General features: G+C 38.4%; 1 protein-coding gene across 1 annotated transcript in view; it reads left to right on the top strand.

Moving 5' to 3' along the window:
* ehd4 (EH-domain containing 4) overlaps positions 1-18,686 on the top strand; it is a 35,594-nt gene extending 16,908 nt beyond the window's left edge. Inside the window, exons 4-8 of the mRNA XM_040041973.1 lie at positions 7,984-8,150; positions 8,244-8,377; positions 8,948-9,059; positions 11,880-12,044; positions 15,431-18,686. Coding sequence (XP_039897907.1) covers positions 7,984-8,150; positions 8,244-8,377; positions 8,948-9,059; positions 11,880-12,044; positions 15,431-15,988 — 1,136 coding nt within the window. The 3' untranslated portion in view covers positions 15,989-18,686. The remainder of the gene's footprint in view (positions 1-7,983; positions 8,151-8,243; positions 8,378-8,947; positions 9,060-11,879; positions 12,045-15,430) is intronic.
* Positions 18,687-19,256: the final 570 nt, after the last annotated feature.

Here is a 19,256-nt window from a genome sequence, read left to right as displayed (position 1 = left end):
CATTAAAAATTGCTGTTGAGCCAGGTGGAGGCTGCGGCTTGGCTGCTGTAAATAAGTTTCTGAGTGCAGACTGGATAACTGCATGGACAGCAGCATCTTGACCTCCTGCTGACAGCCACCTCGTCCCTTTGCATGCCTCTTCTGCAGCCTAAAAATAGCCAATCAGCTGCTTGTAAAGTTGTTTGTGTGAGAACCATAAACTGAACTGCATTAGTTTATTGTGTGAGCTGAATTGTATTTCTCATATCTCTATTACCACAAATTAGGGCTGCTCAATTAATCGAATTTTAATCACGATTACGATCTGGGCTTTCAACGATCATTAAAAATGACTGAGCCGATTATTAGCCCCTCCCTCATTTATCCGCGACACCTTAAAGGCCGGTCCGTGAAAATATTGTCGGGCATAAACCGGTCCGTGGCGCAAAAAAGGTTGGAGACCGCTGATTAAGAGGACCCGAGGGAAGCTCGGAAAGCTAAGCAGAAGTTATTTGGAGAGGAGAGTGACTGCCGTTGGTTGAAAAGAGAGGTTAAAAAAAACTTCAGTGGTGTTGCACACTATTTTATATTATTTTTTAAAGTCATTGTTAACCCTTTAAATCCGGTCAGAGCAGCACGCTCCGTTTTGTGTAACTATTTTTAAATCCCTGTAGAACCTGAACCGTGGAAGCTAGCGCAATAATTTGTTTTGTATATGAAACCGGAGGAGTTGTACTTACATCTTATGCCATCAGCTTGTCCTCGGTCACGGTTTCCTTCCACATAAAGCTTTGCAAAAATTGCATAAAAAGCACTTGCAGGAACAAAAACACAATATTCCAGAAACACGCTTTGCCGATCCGATCAGCTGTTCGTAACACTTCCCACCGTGAAACAGACGTCAGCGCGAACTATGGCATGTCCGCCATTTCCTGGCCGAAACCGGAAGTGACGTCATTTTCGCGGAAATGTAGTTTTTTTACTTGTAGGCCTTAAAAGCCTATACTGGTCACGTTTGACTTTTCTGAATAGTTTCTGGGATGCTTAGAACTCAAATTGCACTGCTGGAAATAGTTTATTTTGATGCACATGCTGTTTTCTTTGCAAATTTGCATCATATGATTGTTTTTTCGTTTTTCCTGCAGTGTATATAAAAATTTGTGTATCTCCAAAATAAAACTATGAAGACACTCAAAATAAATTTCCTGTTGTTATAAACTATTTTTTGCAACTTTTTTGTATTTAAAGTTTTGAGGGATAAACCTCTTAAATTTCTCCAAGTAGAAATATATGCAAAAAACAAAACAAAAACTATTTTCAATTTTTTTGTAGTTTATTGCACTTTTTTTGCAATTAATGTAGTTACTATGGACTTAATGCATACATATTATTAAAATATGGGCTATAACAGTTGTATAGCAACTTGAAATGCTCCCACAAATGGCACTACAACATGTAAAAAAATAATATAAGCTCTGGCGGACTTGGTTCTATGGTAGGTCTTAAAGGGTTAAATAAATATCGTCAAATAATCGAGATCTCAATTTCAGTGAAAATAATCGTGATTATCATTTTTGCCATAATCGAGCTGTTCTTTTTAATTAGGAGATCAGGTTAGATAATTGTCGTTAGGTTATGCCTAGGGTAACCCTCGACCAGGGACGTATCATCACTCCTAGTTGAACTTGTGAACTTGTGATAATTACTTGCGGTTAGTTAGATATTAAATCTGTTACTTCCTCCCAAAGCTAAACTTTAAACTCGAAAAATATCTCCATCCTTTTTTTGCTCAGTTTTATTCTGAAGGTTCTGACTGTAAATGCTGAATTTTGTGGCCACAACTCTCAGAATGTTTAGTCTTGCAACTTTTGTAACATCATGAAATTCTCATTACAAAAAATGTTAAACCTTCATGATGTGTTGTCCTTTGAATGGGTGTAATTCTAACTGTGTCACAGTCAATCACCCTTTTGATTTGCTAATGTAGAGTAACCTGGACAGCTCTTGGGTGTATGTGTTTAATTATGTGATCTTTACAGTCATTCTGAAAATTAAGATTCTTCATAATATGAGATCATCAGATTGGTCTCTTCCAGCTGTAGACTTTAAGTCTTTCTATCTAAACAACAGCTTAATTGAAAAAACTTACCTGCAGTTCTTCAGCAGATGTCTTCTTTTATCTAAGAGTCACCAAAACACTCATAATTAATCCAATGTTGGATTTTTTTCATTGGACAATGCTCGTCAGGGTTGACAGTAGTCAGAGTGAATTTTAATAGCTTGACATTCAAGGTTGTATTTAGCTTGTTTTCCTTTAAATCCTAATAATTACTATTTCCTCATTGTTTTTGGTGCCATTCCCTCATGTAATGCACACTTGTGACATTGCCAACATGCACACAAAGGCAACATCCACGCTTGCACCTCTGCACTGTGGAATAAGTAATAATTCACTATGTTCCAGCAGTGCAGGGGAAGTAGACATTTAAGGAGAAGGCATTTCCGTTTTTAAATGAATTGGAGCATGTGAAATAATCAGTTGTCCTGTAATAGAACCAGAGAACAATGACAGCTCGTATCAGAGGAAGGTCATCTTACTGACCCTGCAGGGGTGTGTTTTGTGCCTCTTAGGTGTGTTTTCTCTCTCTGCTGTAATGAGTTTCATAGGTGCAGAAAATTTCCCAGCCAATGACCGTATTTACTGCTTAGGCTCACATCTACTGGGACAAACCTGAGCCACACATTGCACTCAGTGCTAACAGCATCATTTATTCATGAACGGACAACTCCAGGGTGGACAAATTGCAAAAATAGCTTCTCCACAGAGGCAGTATAATCCTGTTTGTTGAGCTGCAGTGATTAGTGTATTTGTTTTTTCTAATAAAACATAGGCATAAGAAATTCATTGAAAGATTGTCTAAGATGTTCTTAGTTTTAAAACTTTTGAACATGAAAGGAAGCAGTACTAGAAACTCGTTTGAAGTGTGGGTAAAATTTACACATTAGAAATGCTGATGGTAGTCCTCATTAACCTTCATAATAAGCATCATCAGCAATTGTACATGTGTTGTGTCCACAAACAGTCAGATGTTTGTTGCCCCGAAGTGATGTTGTGAATGTAGGCAAAGTGGGATGCTCCACTGTTGTGTTTAATTTGTGAAATTCAGCTGATAGGCTGGTATCCAACCTCTAGATCGTTTTTACCTCTGCCAAGAAGGTTGTGTTTTTAAACAAAGTGTTGAATGAAATGTGATTAAACTTTGTAGGGGCGTACACTGGGGTCATGTTAACAACCCATTTGCCTTGGTCGACCGAGGTCTTCAAGGCAAACTTGATGATTTATATGCTGAAATTTTGTTTGTTGAAAAATACCCCGGTGTATTGTCAACATGTAGAGAGTACCATATAAATGTTTAACCTCTGATATCATCTTTAGGGTCGATAGTTTGATCTGAAGGTCAAAGTGATACAAGTGCTATATAGAGCTATTTAAAACTATGTTTCTTAATGCCATTGTTTGTATTGGCAACATTTAGGTCTATAGGAAATGGTATGTCTTGCTCTTCCTCAAGTTCGAAAAAGATTCAACTTTCATAAAATATTGTTTATTTTTCAAACTATTTTTAAAATGCTACTGTTATTGTTTGTATTGGCATTTAGGAAATGATACTGGTAAACTTCTAAATATCACAATATAATTTTATCTAAATGTCATGTCACACTTGACCTCTGATCTCATTTTTAGTCTTCTGCCTTTCTTTCAAGTTGACCCCAAGATGGGTTACATATTTAAGAAAGTCAAGAGAAAGAGAATTAATCCATAAATAAAAAAATAATAAAAAGTATTTATACTTAAAATTATGTCAGGTGCATTAAAATGTTTCAACAGGGCAAATAATGAAGGTTTGCCCTTGCTTTTAATACACTAAAAGCATGTTTAAAGGAAACAAGGAAAACAAAATAAATATATTCAAAATACAATACTGTTCCCTTAAAATTAAATACTGCCCAGAGATGGAGCTGCCGTGGTGGTTTGCACTCTCAAGTACTTCTTTTTATTTTATTACATTTAATTTATTACTCTACATTTTATTATTATGTACATTTTTACTAGGCAGTACATTTTTGCTTATTTGCTTCTTATTGTATTTCAAAAACTTTTCAAATATCTGTTATCCATTAGACCTAAGGTTGATGAAGTGGCAAACACATTTAGAAGAAAAGTATGAATGTTTGCTGAAGGTGTTTGTACTACACATGTGTTCGGGTACACTGGCTGTGGTCGATGGTGCTCTATGCACACTCAGCCAGCTCTGGAAGCCATGTGTTCAGTGTAAACTGTGCACTTTAGCTCTACCTGTTAAGACCTGGACAAATAAATATGTTTCCCAGCAACCTCAAAGTGAGCAGGAGGACAGTGAATTACGGAGAGCTTCTGAGAACCTTTTTATGCCTGATTTATTGTGCAAATCTTAAAAGCACTGCATGGAAAAATATAACAAACTAACTGGAATCTCCCTTTCCCTGCTTCATACAATTCACAGGCCTTCTTATACAGTCCTATGATAAATAGTATAAATATGTTTTTACCTCCTTTACTCGTCTTCTAAAATCCTAAAATGACACATCCTTAATAAGTGGCTGTACTGTCTGAAGCTTACCAACATCAGCTAAAATAAGGTAGGTAAGGTGGAAAGGAAAGGTCCTAAACTAATATTTAGTGAGACACAAGATGGCAAGTTACTGTTAGAACATCTGGCTAACATCGGAATCGAGGACACAGCACTCAAGTGGTTTACAGCCTACCTGTCTGACTGGAAACAATTTATTCAAGGCAAGATTATCCGACTTCTCGCGTCAGTCAAACATGTTGTCCCTCAGGGAACAGTGCTGCGGCCTTTATAATTTATCTTCTTCCTCTTGGAAATATTGTCCACAATTTTGGTATGCAATTGATTTTTCATGCAGATGACACACAATAGTATTATTCTACAGAACCCAGAAATTCTCTTCCCCCTCCTGTCCTCATATCCTGCCTACAGGCCTAACCCTTTGTTGTATCTATTGTCAGGTCCACGCTTTCCATAGTGTCAAAGGTTTTGGAATCATCTTGGACAAACCCCTCTCCTTTACCGCCCACATCAGTCATGTCTCACGTTCCACCTTCATTACATTTCTAGGCTTCACCCTTTTCTTTTTTAATTCAGCACTCAACTCCGGGTTCATACTCTGGTCACCTCTCATCTGGACTACTGTAATGCCATTCTCTCTTCTATCGGGTGTAGATGGTGCAGAACTCTGCAGCAAGAGTCCTCCTTATGTTTCAGACCTCCTTCACCCTTACACTCCTTCATATACCTTCTGCTCAGCTTCAGCTGCTCCTCAATGATTATTATTATTATTATTATTATTATTATTATTATTATTATTATTATTATTATAATTATTATTGTTACCATTAGGGCATTTTACTTTTTTATACTTGCTGCTTTGAGGCATCACTGCGCAGAAATGATTGACAAGCAAGGCAGGACAAAGAGAAGATCAAAATTATTTTTTGTCCCTTCAACTGAGGGTAACTATTTTAACCCCAATGCATCTATCCGTAGATACAAAGTAACTCAAGTTAAAATGCTGTATAAATATCTTTGTGAAGGGTTTATATGGTTTCTAGTGCAGAAGCACTGAGTACACAGCAAAAGGAGAGAAGTGCTGGATACCAGCCCATTTACCCAGTAAAGACAAGTAGAATTTAGTCAGATATGTAAGCAGGAGTAGAAACATTTCCTTCTGCTGCAACAATCTTCCTGTTTGAGTATAAAAGCTCTTGAGTTTTCAAAAGTGAGGTCAGTGTCACCCAGTTTCAGATGAACCACACCCAAATTGCTATATATCACTTTACACACACACACACACACACACACACACACACACACACACACACACACACACACACACACACACACACACACACACACACAGAGAGAGAGAGAGAGCCAGAGAGAAACAGAACTGTTTTGTGGCTGTTAAATTCACTATGAATATACCTACATCGGGACTACTGTATGCTGAAGTGAGGGAAATAATTATTTGATCTCCTGCTGAATTTGTAAGTTTTAGAAGGAAATTTAGAAAGAAATTAGTACTCTCTAAATTTTATGGTGGTTTCATTTAAATAGACAGAGACAGAATATCAACCCAAGATTCAGAAAAAATACACTACATAAAAGTTTTACACTAAGTTGCATGTCATTGAGTGAAATAATATTAGATCCCCAAGCAAAACATGACTTAGTAGACAACTTGGTGGAGAAACCCTTGTTTGTAATCGCAACAGTAAGAAGTTTCTTGTACTTAGTCACTAGACTTGAAGAAATCTCAGGCAGGATTTTTGCCCACTCTTTACCGAAACTCTCTAAATCCTTCAGGTTTCTTGGCTATTGTTTGGCAACTTGAAGAGCGCCGTCTGTAGATGCGCTCGGTGTGAGGTCTCGCAGCAAGCTATCAAATACGGCGCATTTCTCGGCTTTTAAAAAAACGCTATGCGTCACCAGGTTTTTCTTCGGATTTGAGGTGTTACCTCCTTTGACAGTATCACAGTATCAGCTTAAAGCACTTGTTGCAGGCTGCTGAGTTTGCATATTTTGCTGTGAAGTACAGCCAGACTTTGACCACTTCGCCTTGGACATTTTTAATCTGTAGCTCTGCTCTAAAAGAACGTACGTACCTGGACCCGCCTACTATCCTCGGAAACGTAAAATGATTGGCTAGAATTCAAAGTGTATGACATCTCAGGGAAAAAAAGCACCGAAATAAAGCACCGAAATGTGCGCTGCTTTTCGGTCTGGTTACTACTGCCATCATGGCACTGGATACCGGTACCCATCCCTAACCATAATGTACATCTCCTTTGTTGCCTTGTCAGTATTTTTTTGGGTCATGGTCATGCTGGAAGCCCCATTCATGACCCATCATTAGGACCCATCTTCTGTCTGAGATTTTACGGTGCACGACCCCATCCATTGGTACGTCAGTGTGGTGGAGTCATCTCTGTAGCCTTAGTAGAAAAACAGCCCCAAAGCATATTGTTTCCACTTGAAACATGCTTGACTGTGGGGATGGTGTCCTTTGTGTCATACTCTGCCTCATTTGATGGCAAAGAGCTTGGTTTTGGTTTCATCTGACCACAGTGCTTTCTCCCAAGCATAGTCTTATGGTTCAGGGTCGGGAGTATCAGATTGACTGATTGATTGATTCATTCATTCATTCATTGACTGGTTGATTCTAATCTCTGTAAACCAGAATTATTGCTGGGTTGTAGGGGATCAAATTCCTGTTCCACTCAATAGTGTGCATATCCACTTTGTGTATTGTTTTTTTTCTGGAGTTTTAGTTGATATCCTGTCTATCTCTATTAAAATTAAGCTAACATAAAAATTAAAGACTTCATTTCTTTGTAAGTCTGCATACGTGCAAATCCAGCTTCATGACAGGTACACTTACCTTGCTTGCCCTGAAGGAACGCCACTCAAGCTTACCAGTCCACACACACACACACGCACACACAAAAAGGAACTTTGAGTTCCTTCTTAGAGCTCTGTGGGGATGACAATGTTTTTGGAGACCCACTCTGAAGTTAGCATCTCCTAGGTTTATTTAACTTGGTTACAAAAAACTAACAGGATTATTATGAGTATAAATACATTGCACCATCCTTTCATGTCTTCATCTTCAGCAGAAACATTTGGTAGCCACTTGTTACCAAACCCTCCTTACATTTACAACCATTAGATATCATCCATGGTATTTAAACTTAACACAAAGCCAAAAAAGAAATGCTGATGAAATTTGGCTTGAGGTGCACAAATTACACCTCAAGCCAAATGTAATTTTCTTTCTCATCAGTCAAAATTATTAGACTTTGTTATGCTAAGTGTTCATTTTCCAGAAATGATCTAGAAATGGGAACTAGACTGATCCTTTTGTTTGTCTCCCTGTTGCCAGGTTATGACTTTGCTGAGGTCCTGCGTTGGTTTGGAGAGCGAGTGGACCGGATCATTCTCCTCTTTGATGCACACAAGCTGGACATCTCAGATGAGTTTTCAGAGGCCATCAAAGCTTTCAAGGGTCAAGACGACAAGATCCGAGTCGTCCTCAACAAGGCAGACCAGGTAGGAGAAGCTGAACAAATCTAACATGAAATTAAACTCTGCTCACCTGTGTCAGTCTAACCTTAAGCTCCTCCTCCTCACCTGTTCGATTAGGTGGACACCCAACAGCTTATGCGGGTGTATGGCGCCCTCATGTGGTCACTGGGGAAGGTGATCAACACTCCAGAGGTGGTGAGAGTTTATCTCGGCTCCTTCTGGGCCAAACCGCTGCAAAACACAGAGAACAGGTGAGATACGTTACTTCGTCCGTTTGTTCGCAGGGAATGATGCTTTTTTTAATGAAGTTAGACACGAGAACCTCTTATCTATGATTCATAATTCCAAACCAACCCATCAATTTCATCCTCTGACTGAAGCAATTTGTTTTAGTTCCCACCCCCCACTCTTCTCATCTAAAGACAAATTTTGGATGGAATTGAAAAACTAAGCTTGGAGCTACACAGCATATACACAGTTCATGTGTTTACACATTAAAACATGTAGAACAGGTGCTGCAATTAAAATTGATTATTGCTTTCTCAAAAGAATTGATTGCACAAGTGGAATTGAATGAAAAAATAAATATACTATAAAAATATAGTATGATAGATGGTTGTAAGAATGAAGAAAACTGTTATTCATATGTTCATTAAATAATCTAATTTAGTTATTTAACCTTTCTCCATGATGTATGTATTGTTTCATCCATCCATCCATTTGTTCGTGTGTTTACTCATTTGCTTGTTAGAGTAGGATTTCTTTCTCCATATACGTGTCTTACTTCATTCATTCATTGATTCATTCCTGGTAATTGTCAGGCGTCTGTTCGAGGCAGAGTCTCAGGACCTGTTCCGGGACATCCAGAGTCTTCCCAGGAATGCTGCTCTCCGTAAACTCAACGACTTGATCAAGAGGGCGAGGTTGGCCAAGGTGAGACAGGAAGTCACACGTTGTGGTTGGAGTTAACTTTCAGGAATTCTAGACTTTCAGGAATTCTAGGAATACTGTGGAATATTTGACTGAGGATCTCTGGGATAGTGTTTCCAACTGGCTGAGTCTATGTTTAATGGAGGTGTCCTTGTGAGAAAATGGTTTCTAATGATGTCAGCTGTTGTTTCAGCCTTTCAAATGAAGAATCGAAACATAGATGTTTTTTATTCTGGGGAAACAGGAAACAGAAGTGGTATTTAATTTTAACACTGATGTGGAAATAAAGCCTGAATCAGACCCTAATCCTGAAACCAAGCTTACAACAACCACATGAATTCAATTTAGAAGAGTTTTAAATATTTATTAAAGAACTAAATGAGATAGAAAACATGCTTTAGTCACACATATCATGCAGGGCTTATATTTTGCCATCACTGTGCTGGTGTGGGTCTTTTTTTAGATATAATTTAATTTTATACTCTTGCTAATAAGAACATGGTTGTATTTATGTATACAGCCAGAGGAGTCCTATAATTTTCAAAGTAGTCCTACCTTAAGTAAATAAAGAAAGGAAAACTGTAATTCAGCTCAATAATTGATGTAACAACAATGTAACTGCAGTTAATTTGTTACTTGGTGTGTTTTAATGTTTCAGACTTATAATTTGATATGAGCAGGTCTGACCAATAAATAAATAAAATGAGCTTTAAAAAATTTAAATCAGGGCCTTATTGTTTATTTGGTTATAATAATGTAGAGCTATCAAACAGTTAACAGTTTAACTTTAACTTTAACCGAGCTGCATTTTTGCTTATTGTCACCATAGTGGGGGATACAGGGCATATGCTCAGCTCAGTATTTGAAACACTTGTCCAGCCTGGTAGAAGCATATAAGAAACAAAGGGCTTTTATTTTGTAAAAAGCCTTCTAGCGTACACCACATAGAACGAAGTTTGAGAGCATGTAAAATGTTATTATATTTGAAGTATAACAAAGATCAAGTACTTCAGGTACCACTATATTTTTGAGCAAACAAAGAGAAGCAGGTTAATAACATCAATCATATTAATATTATTAATCTCTGTAATGTTTCGTAATGTTGTACAATGACGCTCAAGTTGATTTGATCGTCTATCATCTCAGGAGATTCATTGTGAAGTCACAGCCTCTTCCTCCGTGGTTGCTTCTTTTTTTTATGTGGGAAATTGCGAAGGCTGCTGTGAAAACTTAATAGTGAGGCACATCCAGCAGCTGTATCAGGTCTGTTGTGTTGTTATACAATGAGCTGGAATCTGTCCTGAGTGAGCGATCCACACCAAGCACAGATGTGTGTTTAGCTGCAAAAGTTCTTGAAATGACACAATCCTGTGAGGTTTAGCAACTTTGTTATGGTGCATATTTCAATTATCAGCTAAACAAAGGATTTGGCTGCTCTCTACTAACATATGACAAGTGCTTTCTAGAGGAAACACTGCGATGTGATGTTTGTGGTGTGATAACGTTAAGCCACTGATGCAAAGGAAATAATGGGATTTGTAGATGTTTTTGTTACAGTTACAAATGACAGTTTTGTGTTTGGGTTTTTTTTTGTACATTTGAAAATGAAATGAATCTAAGCTGTTTTCTCACACATGTAGTTATGTTCAGCACCCAGAAACATGCCAAGGAGTCTTTTTAGTTTTGTTTTTCCTTCCTCTGTAACTTTTAATAAATGGCACTCATGTACTCTGGCACTTTGCCCTCAGAAATCCAATGACCTCATTCCCTCACTGTGTTACTCCTCCCTTCCTTCCACCATCATTATGCCTTTGCCTGTGTAACCGATGATCCTCCTGCACTCCTACATTCCTCCTTTCTCCTCCTGTTTCTTCTCCTCTTCTAATCCATCAGTCACCATCAGTTCCCCTCTGACCCAGCATCTCATAGTTTCCTGTTTCTCTCTCATCCAGAGTCTCAACACCCAGACTTCAAGCTATATTTTTATTCCAGCAAGAGGAAACAGCCTGAGATTTCTGCATTATCCATTTCATTCCATAATAAAATCATATTTAAAGATTTAAACAAAGAATATTTTGTGAAATATTCTTTGTTTTTATGTTGACAAAATGTCGACGTTGTGGTTGTTCCATGTAAAGATTATTTGTGCCAAGAATTATTTTTTTTCTTTACTTAAATACAAATGATTAAAGTTAAATTTGTGAGATGTCATCTCACAATTTCTGATTGTTTGAATTTTCAAATCTCATTTTATTAACCTAAACACATGAGAGTATGAGCTTCCTTGCCCTCCATGGTAACCTGTAGCCCAGATAGCAGACTTCCTGTGTTGGTGGTGTGATTAAGGAAACTCTGTGTAAACAGTGCTGTTATTGAACGGAGCTCTGGCAGCGGGAGGGCTGTGACCTTTTCCTTTTGAGGAACTATCAGGGTAGTGTCTTCTGTGCCATGCTGTGTGTTACACTGGTAACACAGAAGAGTTAAAGGGGATCAGTCATAAATAACTTCGGTTTTGTCTCAGTTAAGTGTTGCCATGTACTCAGACTTCTTCTCTGTTTGCTTGCTCACTTGTCCTGAATTTTGGCTTTTTTTAAGATTTAATGAGCTGAATGAACTTTTGTGATCAGTTTCAATCAGCTTTCTGATGCAACACTTTTAGTTTCATTCCTCTTCTTTCAATGCAATCTCAAATGTCTCAAAGGAAAAAAGCTGCCAAAGCTGCCATTAAAAGAAACTTTAAGTTTTAAGGCACAGAATTTAGATCTGTGTCCCCTCCACGGCATTTTAAAATGCTTATGATCTCCATTGCTTTCCTGCTTGCAGGTGCATGCCTACATTATCAGCTACCTGAAGAAAGAGATGCCATCTCTGTTTGGACGGGAAAAGAAGAAGGACGAACTGATCCAGAGACTCCCGGAGATCTACACCGTCCTACAGAGAGAGCACCACATCAGCCCTGGAGACTTCCCCAATGTCACTAAGATGCAGGTACGTAAAAGCCAACACAGTAGCCAGCAGTTCCCAAAGACCTCTGTGCAATTAGACAGGAGTCATCTCCTGCTGGTTATTAAAACACACACACACACACACACACACACACACACACACACACACACACACACACACACACACACACACACACACACACACACATATATATTTTGGACCTGGATATCCTGAGAATATTTTTACTCAACCCAGATAAAGTCTGTTAATCACTTTTAACACAACAAAAAGAGACAATGTAACTGTAACTGCCAATTTTAGAATAGTTTTTTGTATCACAGTCATATCACAGTAACAGTTGTCTTTATTTTCTTGAAACAGAAGCCGCTCGTACCGTACGGGAAATGATTTAATTCCCTGTTGAATTTGACAGTTTGCTCACTTCCAAAGAAATGAGCAGTCTTCTAATTTTTTATAGCAGTTTCATTTTAAAGGGGAGAGACAGAATGGCAAATATACAGAAAAGAAAAGCGCATTACTTAAAAGTCATGAATTGGTTTGCATGTCACTGAGTGAAATAAGTATTTGATTCCGAAGCAAAACATGACTCCTTATACTTCTTTGTAAGTGAATAAATTTAAAAATTCAGTAGTGGATCAAATAATTATTCTTCCTGACTCTAGAAAATTGTGTTTTAATTTGACAAATAGGAAGCATCACATAGGAATAGTAGTGCTATACTTCTTGCCCACTCAGTGGAATTGTCGTTCTGAAGTGTATGTGTCCTTTAGAGTGGCAGAGTTTGCAAATGCACTCTTGGACACTGGCTGATAGACCTGGAGCACTGGGTTTAATATAATCCCTGTCCCTGTTTATGCAAATACAGGAAAATCATTGTTTAGTAAAAGAAAACCTGAATTTAAATGATAAATGATAAATTTAAATGATAAACAAATGATTATAGCATTGCATCATGTCATCATGCGGAACAACGTGTGATCTGAAGAAGAAGAACTGTTTTCCTGACGTCAGGGAAGGTTTTAGCTGCTGGGACAGAATGAACTGAACTGCAGCTGCTCTGCTGGGCCGATAGAGAGATGCTGCACAGCAAGTGTGTGTGTGTTTCCCTCAGCGAAACTTTGTTTTTATTGGATTATTGTCAGAGAAAATGTTTGAGATTTTTCACTTCCCTGGTGAGATGTCCTGAAAAAGAGCCTGTAGTTATTTTACAAATAGCTTTCTTTAAGCAGCGACACCAGTAATTAAAATGAAGGCATATTATGGTACTAGTAATTAGAATTCCAGAAAAATGTCCTATTATGTTAAGTGAAACATTTACACGTCATTCAGAAATGTGTAAAATTCATAGATTTTTGTACAGAAAATTGCTAAAACACACTTACCTCTCTGAAAATCCAACCAATGTGCAATCGTGCTGTCAGCGTGTTAGTAAGTCCCATTTAGGCCTTTTTATTGGGCTGTGGTTATTTTGCTTCTGAATAAAATATATATCATTAGTGAGGCTTGGATCTCATTAAAATGTAAAAGGACTGTGAATGGCTGTGGCTCAGGGGGGTAGAGCAGGCCCTCTACTAATCAGAAGGTTGGTGGTTTGATCCTGGCCAAAGTTGCTGTGAGTGCTCAAGAGTAGTATAGAAAAGCATTAAATAAGAATCAATCCATTACTCATATGGTAGTTACTTACCAACCATAAGTGAAGCACGACCCTGTAACTAGGAGATCAGGTGACCCCTGCTGGCCAGTAAAACAAATTCAGGTTTAAGGTTCGTCTGCTTTACTTCACTGTGAGAATCTCTGACCATTTTTATGTATAGTCAACAACAGGTGTAATGCTCAAAACAAAAGGAATCCCAGTGTTTTGGGTGGTGATTTAAAATAAACTACATTGATGACAGCAAACTCACTAAGTCAAGGAATAAGCACACAAAACAAGAAAGGTAAACAACATCTAAACCTCAGTTTGAACCCAAATTTCAAAACCATAATGCCACTTTCTAAAAAGCACACCCATTTCCCTGAACTATAAACACTATGCCCCTGCTTTACCATATGAGTCAGATGTGGTGGACTGTTACTGCAAAACTCTACACACAAATCCCTACATTTGTCAGTGCTGACACCATGTGGTCACTTACGGTGTGTTCACACCGAACGCGATAGACGCAACCAAAACGCGCCAGACACCCCAAGAAAGCAGTCAATAATGTTAACTCACATAAGCACAGCTTTAGCTCAATCAGCACACAGTTAACAAAGTGGAAACACTAGGAGTCAAAATGCATCACACACCAATCAGAAACTTTGATGGATAGTCAAAAGGGCCAAAGTCAGCTCACTCAGGTTTGAAACAATGGATCCAAAGACATGCATAGGAAGAGGTCAAGGAGGAGGAGAAGGAGGTCTAGGACACCAGCAAGGAGGAGGTGGAGGAACATAATTGGCTATCGGGCTATTGTAAATGTCCCTGGTCAGCATGGAGGGAATGTCACTCTGTGCGCAGCCATCAGCCAACGGGGGATACTCCACCAGCATGCCATTCTAGGACCCTATAACACTATAGCTCCTTGCTTTTCTTGATGGTCTGAGACAACATATGTTCCAGCTGCACTACAGGGAACCTGACCCTGGCCTGACCCAGACCACAGACAGGATGCTGAGGTGGACTAATGTTTTTGGTGTGTGTTGTACTGTATGGTACATGAATAAAAATGTGCCACTGTATATACATTGGTTGCATTTTTTTGTGTTCATCATGTGAAAAGGTTTTTGAGGGGAAGAACCACAAGCAACATAACTTACCAGTTTTGGGAATATTGTTTTACATTTATTGCACCAATGTGTACGACTATGTTGTTGTGTGTGTGTTTTTGAGGCCTTGTGTGTGCTCTCTGTGGGCAAAGTTTGATTTTTCAGCAAGAGTGAATGGTTTTGAGTGTAGATTGTTCAATATTGTACAATACTATGTTTGGGAAATTGAGTGAGATGATTTGTGTTTACTGTTTTGGCAATATGAGATATAATTTCAGAAATTTGTGTTTAAGCAATCGATAAAATCTGGAATAAATGGCAGACTGGCGGGGGAGGGGGTCAAAAGTTTAGTGACTAACATTAATCCCACATGCAAATATCAGTTTGCTGTAATCTTGTGTTGAGGTTTGTGGCAAAAAAAGAAAATGTGCATAGTAAAGCCTTGCAGAAAAGAGTCCAGCTTGCATTCCTTTTGAAAGCTGCAAGCTGGAGCAGAAAGAGCAAGCCACCATGTTATGATAATGTGTTCAAGTACCTCATCCAAAGATATACCACAATTTTAAAGGCTTCATTATCTGTCATCTTTGTAGTTGTTTCTCTGAGTGTGAGCTGTAAAAGTAGTTAGCAGACGTTAACCTGTGTCTCTTCTTCTCCTTCAGGACATGCTGCAGCACTATGACTTCAGTAAGTTCCCATCTCTGAAGGTGAAGCTGATTGAGAAGGTGGATAAAATGTTAGCCTCAAAGATTGCTGTTCTTATGGCGATGATCCGGGAGGAGGAGGCCAAGCAGCCTCCTGCCATGGTGTCAGGTGGTGCCTTTGAGGGCTCCCAGGATGGGCCCTTTGGTCAGGGCTACGGTGAGGGGATCAGTGCTGGGGCTGACGCTGAAGATTGGATTGTCAGCCGGGACAAGCACCGTTACGATGAGATCTTCTACACTCTGATGCCTATCAACGGCAAGATAACTGGCGTCAATGCCAAGAAAGAGATGATGAACTCTCGGCTGCCCAACACTGTGCTAGGGAAGATCTGGAAGCTGGCCGACTGCGACCAGGATGGCATGCTGGATGACGAGGAGTTTGCCCTTGCTCAGCATCTCATCAAGATCAAACTGGAGGGCTACGAGCTGCCCACTGAGCTCCCCAACCACCTGGTGCCCCCATCCCACCGCAAAAACCCTACTGCAGATGCCTTGTACAATCATATTGAGGACTAGAGTGCTCACAGGATGCCAAGCAAGCTGCTGAAGAGAGACTGAGCAGAGAAGAGGTGTAAAAATGTAAAGAACCATCACAGGTGAACGTGTCTGCTGCTGCTCGTTGAACAAACAGGAGAACAAATGGGCCACCTAATGCTACACAAGGTCAAAGGGTAAGGTTTTGTTGGATACATTCACTAAGACGATGCATTAGAGCCTAATAATGCTTGACATTTTCAGGCAGCAGTCAAACAAAGCACTTTTATTTTGATAATATTTTACATAATGAGCATTTCAGCTGATTTAATTGCATTAAAGAAGAAAAGTGACAAAGTTCTTGTATAATATAGCCACATTTGCCTAATTCTGGTTTCACCATTCACTTTAATTTCTGAAGGACGGCAAGTTCATATTCATATATTCATGTTTAACCTTGAAAACCGACTATCCGAAGGTAACAGTTAGTGCTAGGGTGCAGTTTATTCATTTTACTGCAACATATTTCAAAGGACATCACTTGCACAAAACTTTAGATGCAAGTTTAAATGCATACTTGCTGGTGTTCATAATATCTTTCTGGATTTTTCCCCATCCTTTAAGCTGTTCCGGCTTTATCCTAAAAGGTCTTCACAGTTACACAACAATGACAGTTATTCTCCTTCACAGAAAAACACTGCTAAACTGACTGAAACACCTGGCAGTCCAGGCTGTAGCAAATCTCTATTCTGTTAAAAACATTTGTAGCACTATGGAAACTTCGTCTTTAAACGCTTTTAGATAAAAATACCAAAGATGTGTCTTGATGATGACATTATGCAAAAAATAAATAAATAAATAAAACAAGTTAATGAAATAAAAATTAATAAAATCTAACATTTTAAACAATCGCAATGGCTCCAGCAGCATCACAACAAACTAAAGCTGGGGAGTAAAAGCTGACATAGTATGTATTGCAATCAGAAGCTGTAACATAGCTTTATTCCCACTCCATGTGGGCCTCACAGTGAGGTCAGAGGTCATAGTCTGCAGCTCAGTGCTAATTTGCTCACAGGGATAGACAGTGTCCTGAAATGCAGTTGTCAGTATGTGCTCAATTGATTCTGTTTCCTGACATTGTAAAATGAAAAGGACAGGAGGAGAGCCATGACCTCTGATCTTATAATAGCAAGACTGAAAACTTCAGCGTCTGGTCTTAACATCACCATTCAAAGAAAAATTTTAAACAGGAAACAGAGTTTGCAGGAAATAGGTCCTGTCTTGTTATTTCTTTCTTCTTTTCTTTTTTTAAATGTCAAATTTCAAATGAGATTACATCAGAACAAAATAAGATATCGCAACACATTTTTGCATCCCATCTGAGACATAAAACACTCAACAACATAACCCAAACCTAAAAACCCAGCAACAAAATTAGCTGTGACTTCCAACTATTGGTTTGAAAAACAATTAGCTAAAATTATAGAGGATTTTTAACAGATAAGATAAGTGGGAGAAGGTAACTCATGCGGTTTTTATGGTTAAATAAATGTCTGAAATTGTATTTTCTGATATATATAAATGAATTATACCTTTAAAACCACAGCAGATGTAAAGGGAAGACGTTCCATATCAGTGCCTTTTCATTTCAAAGGCTTTTAGTTTGTCAGAATACATTGTTTTCATTTGACATTGTCACCATGTTGCTGTTTTTAAGTTGTGTTTAAAGGCCTCTGTTCCTATGACAGGACTGTGGTTATCCTTGAGGATTTTACAGGAGGTCTGCTGCACATCAGTGCTTTTAACATGCAACTGTCAGTGCATTTAATTTCCAAGCCCGTCTACAATAAATTATATTCATATGTTACTAATACTGTTTTTAACATCCATTTTCATCTGCTTATCTAATTCAGGGTTATCATATAATGTAAGTTAAGTGTAAGGTTCAGTGCCCTTAAAAGGAGGAGGAGGTGGGGTGGAAGGAGTTGTCACAATAGGCAAAAAAGTTCTTTAGTTAAAGTTTGAGGAAGATGACGGTTTCCTTAGATGTGACTTAAACTACTGTGGAGATTTTCTGTAGTTTTTTTAAAATGTAGACATCAGATTTCTTTCCCAAAACTGAACCATGTTATTTCAGTAATAATAGGAATAAATAATTTTAAAAATGTAGATATTTTTCTAAAAAGTCAAACCTTAATGCCCTTAATTCCATCTCTCCACCAAGTTTCATGAAGTTCAACTTGTTTTTTTTTTCTGCAAACCTTCTTTTGTGCAGATGAACAAACAGCAACAGGTTCCACCTACTTAATGAGGGTAATAATAATTCCTGCATAGCACAGCTTTTGTCTTCTCTGTCTGCTATTGGGGCAAAGACTGGTGGAATTGCTAGATTAATAAGTGTCATGTACTGTTTTTGCTCAGCAGCCACACAAAGGCTTTCAATCTTCCAAGCAAAAGGGCACATCTGCAGTCACTCTCTGTCCCCGTCTATAAAAGTGAAACATGTATGAATCATGTTATTTTCTTATGTTTTCTGTATGATTTTATCCGTCCAGCTGTACATGTAGTGAAAAGGTCAAACTTCCATTTACCTGAATGTAAAAGTTTTTTTTTTTTCTTTTTCAGCCGGATGTATTTTGTAATAATGTTGTTCCACTGTTGTTCTAATGCATTTCCACCTCTCATCCTGTTAGCAGAGCTGGAAATGAATAAAATTAATAAAGTTTATTCAGTACATGTACTCAAGGTTCCAGTGTTTTGTTTTTTGGGACTTTATTATAACCACATTTCTCAGACAGTTATTTTTTCTGTTTGGAGTTTGTTTGTCTATATAATGCCTAAGAGAAAAGACATTAGCAGTGATCTTAGGGAAGCAATTGTTCCCGTCCAACAGTCTGGGAATGTCCTCTTCCAAATAATTTGAAGTTCATTCTTCTACAGTGAAAGATTTAGGACTCATTTAGCATCTTAAATGTTAAAGGTCATAACAGTGTAATTATAAGACTGAACAAGTATGGCCTGCTTGGAATAGTTGCCAGAGGAAAACCTCTTCTCGCTAAACAGAACATGGCACTAAGGCTAAGGTTTCTAAAGTTGCATCTTGAACAAACCACAAGTCTTCTAAGAGAAAGGAATCAAGCTTATGCCCATACCACCCTTAGCACACCAGCTGTCAGAAGGTAAGTCGAGTCAAGTCTGGTCAATACTGGGATGGAGGACTACCTGGGAATACCAAGTGCTGTACTGTTTGCTTAGGATTTAGAGTGCACTATAGCACAGAAAAAGGACTAGGGCAGATTCTTATGGTCTC

Source organism: Simochromis diagramma, unplaced genomic scaffold, assembly GCF_900408965.1.
Source record: "Simochromis diagramma unplaced genomic scaffold, fSimDia1.1 OVJJ01000304.1, whole genome shotgun sequence".
Taxonomy (NCBI): domain Eukaryota; kingdom Metazoa; phylum Chordata; class Actinopteri; order Cichliformes; family Cichlidae; genus Simochromis; species Simochromis diagramma.
This window is presented reverse-complemented; position numbering and strand designations above follow the sequence as displayed.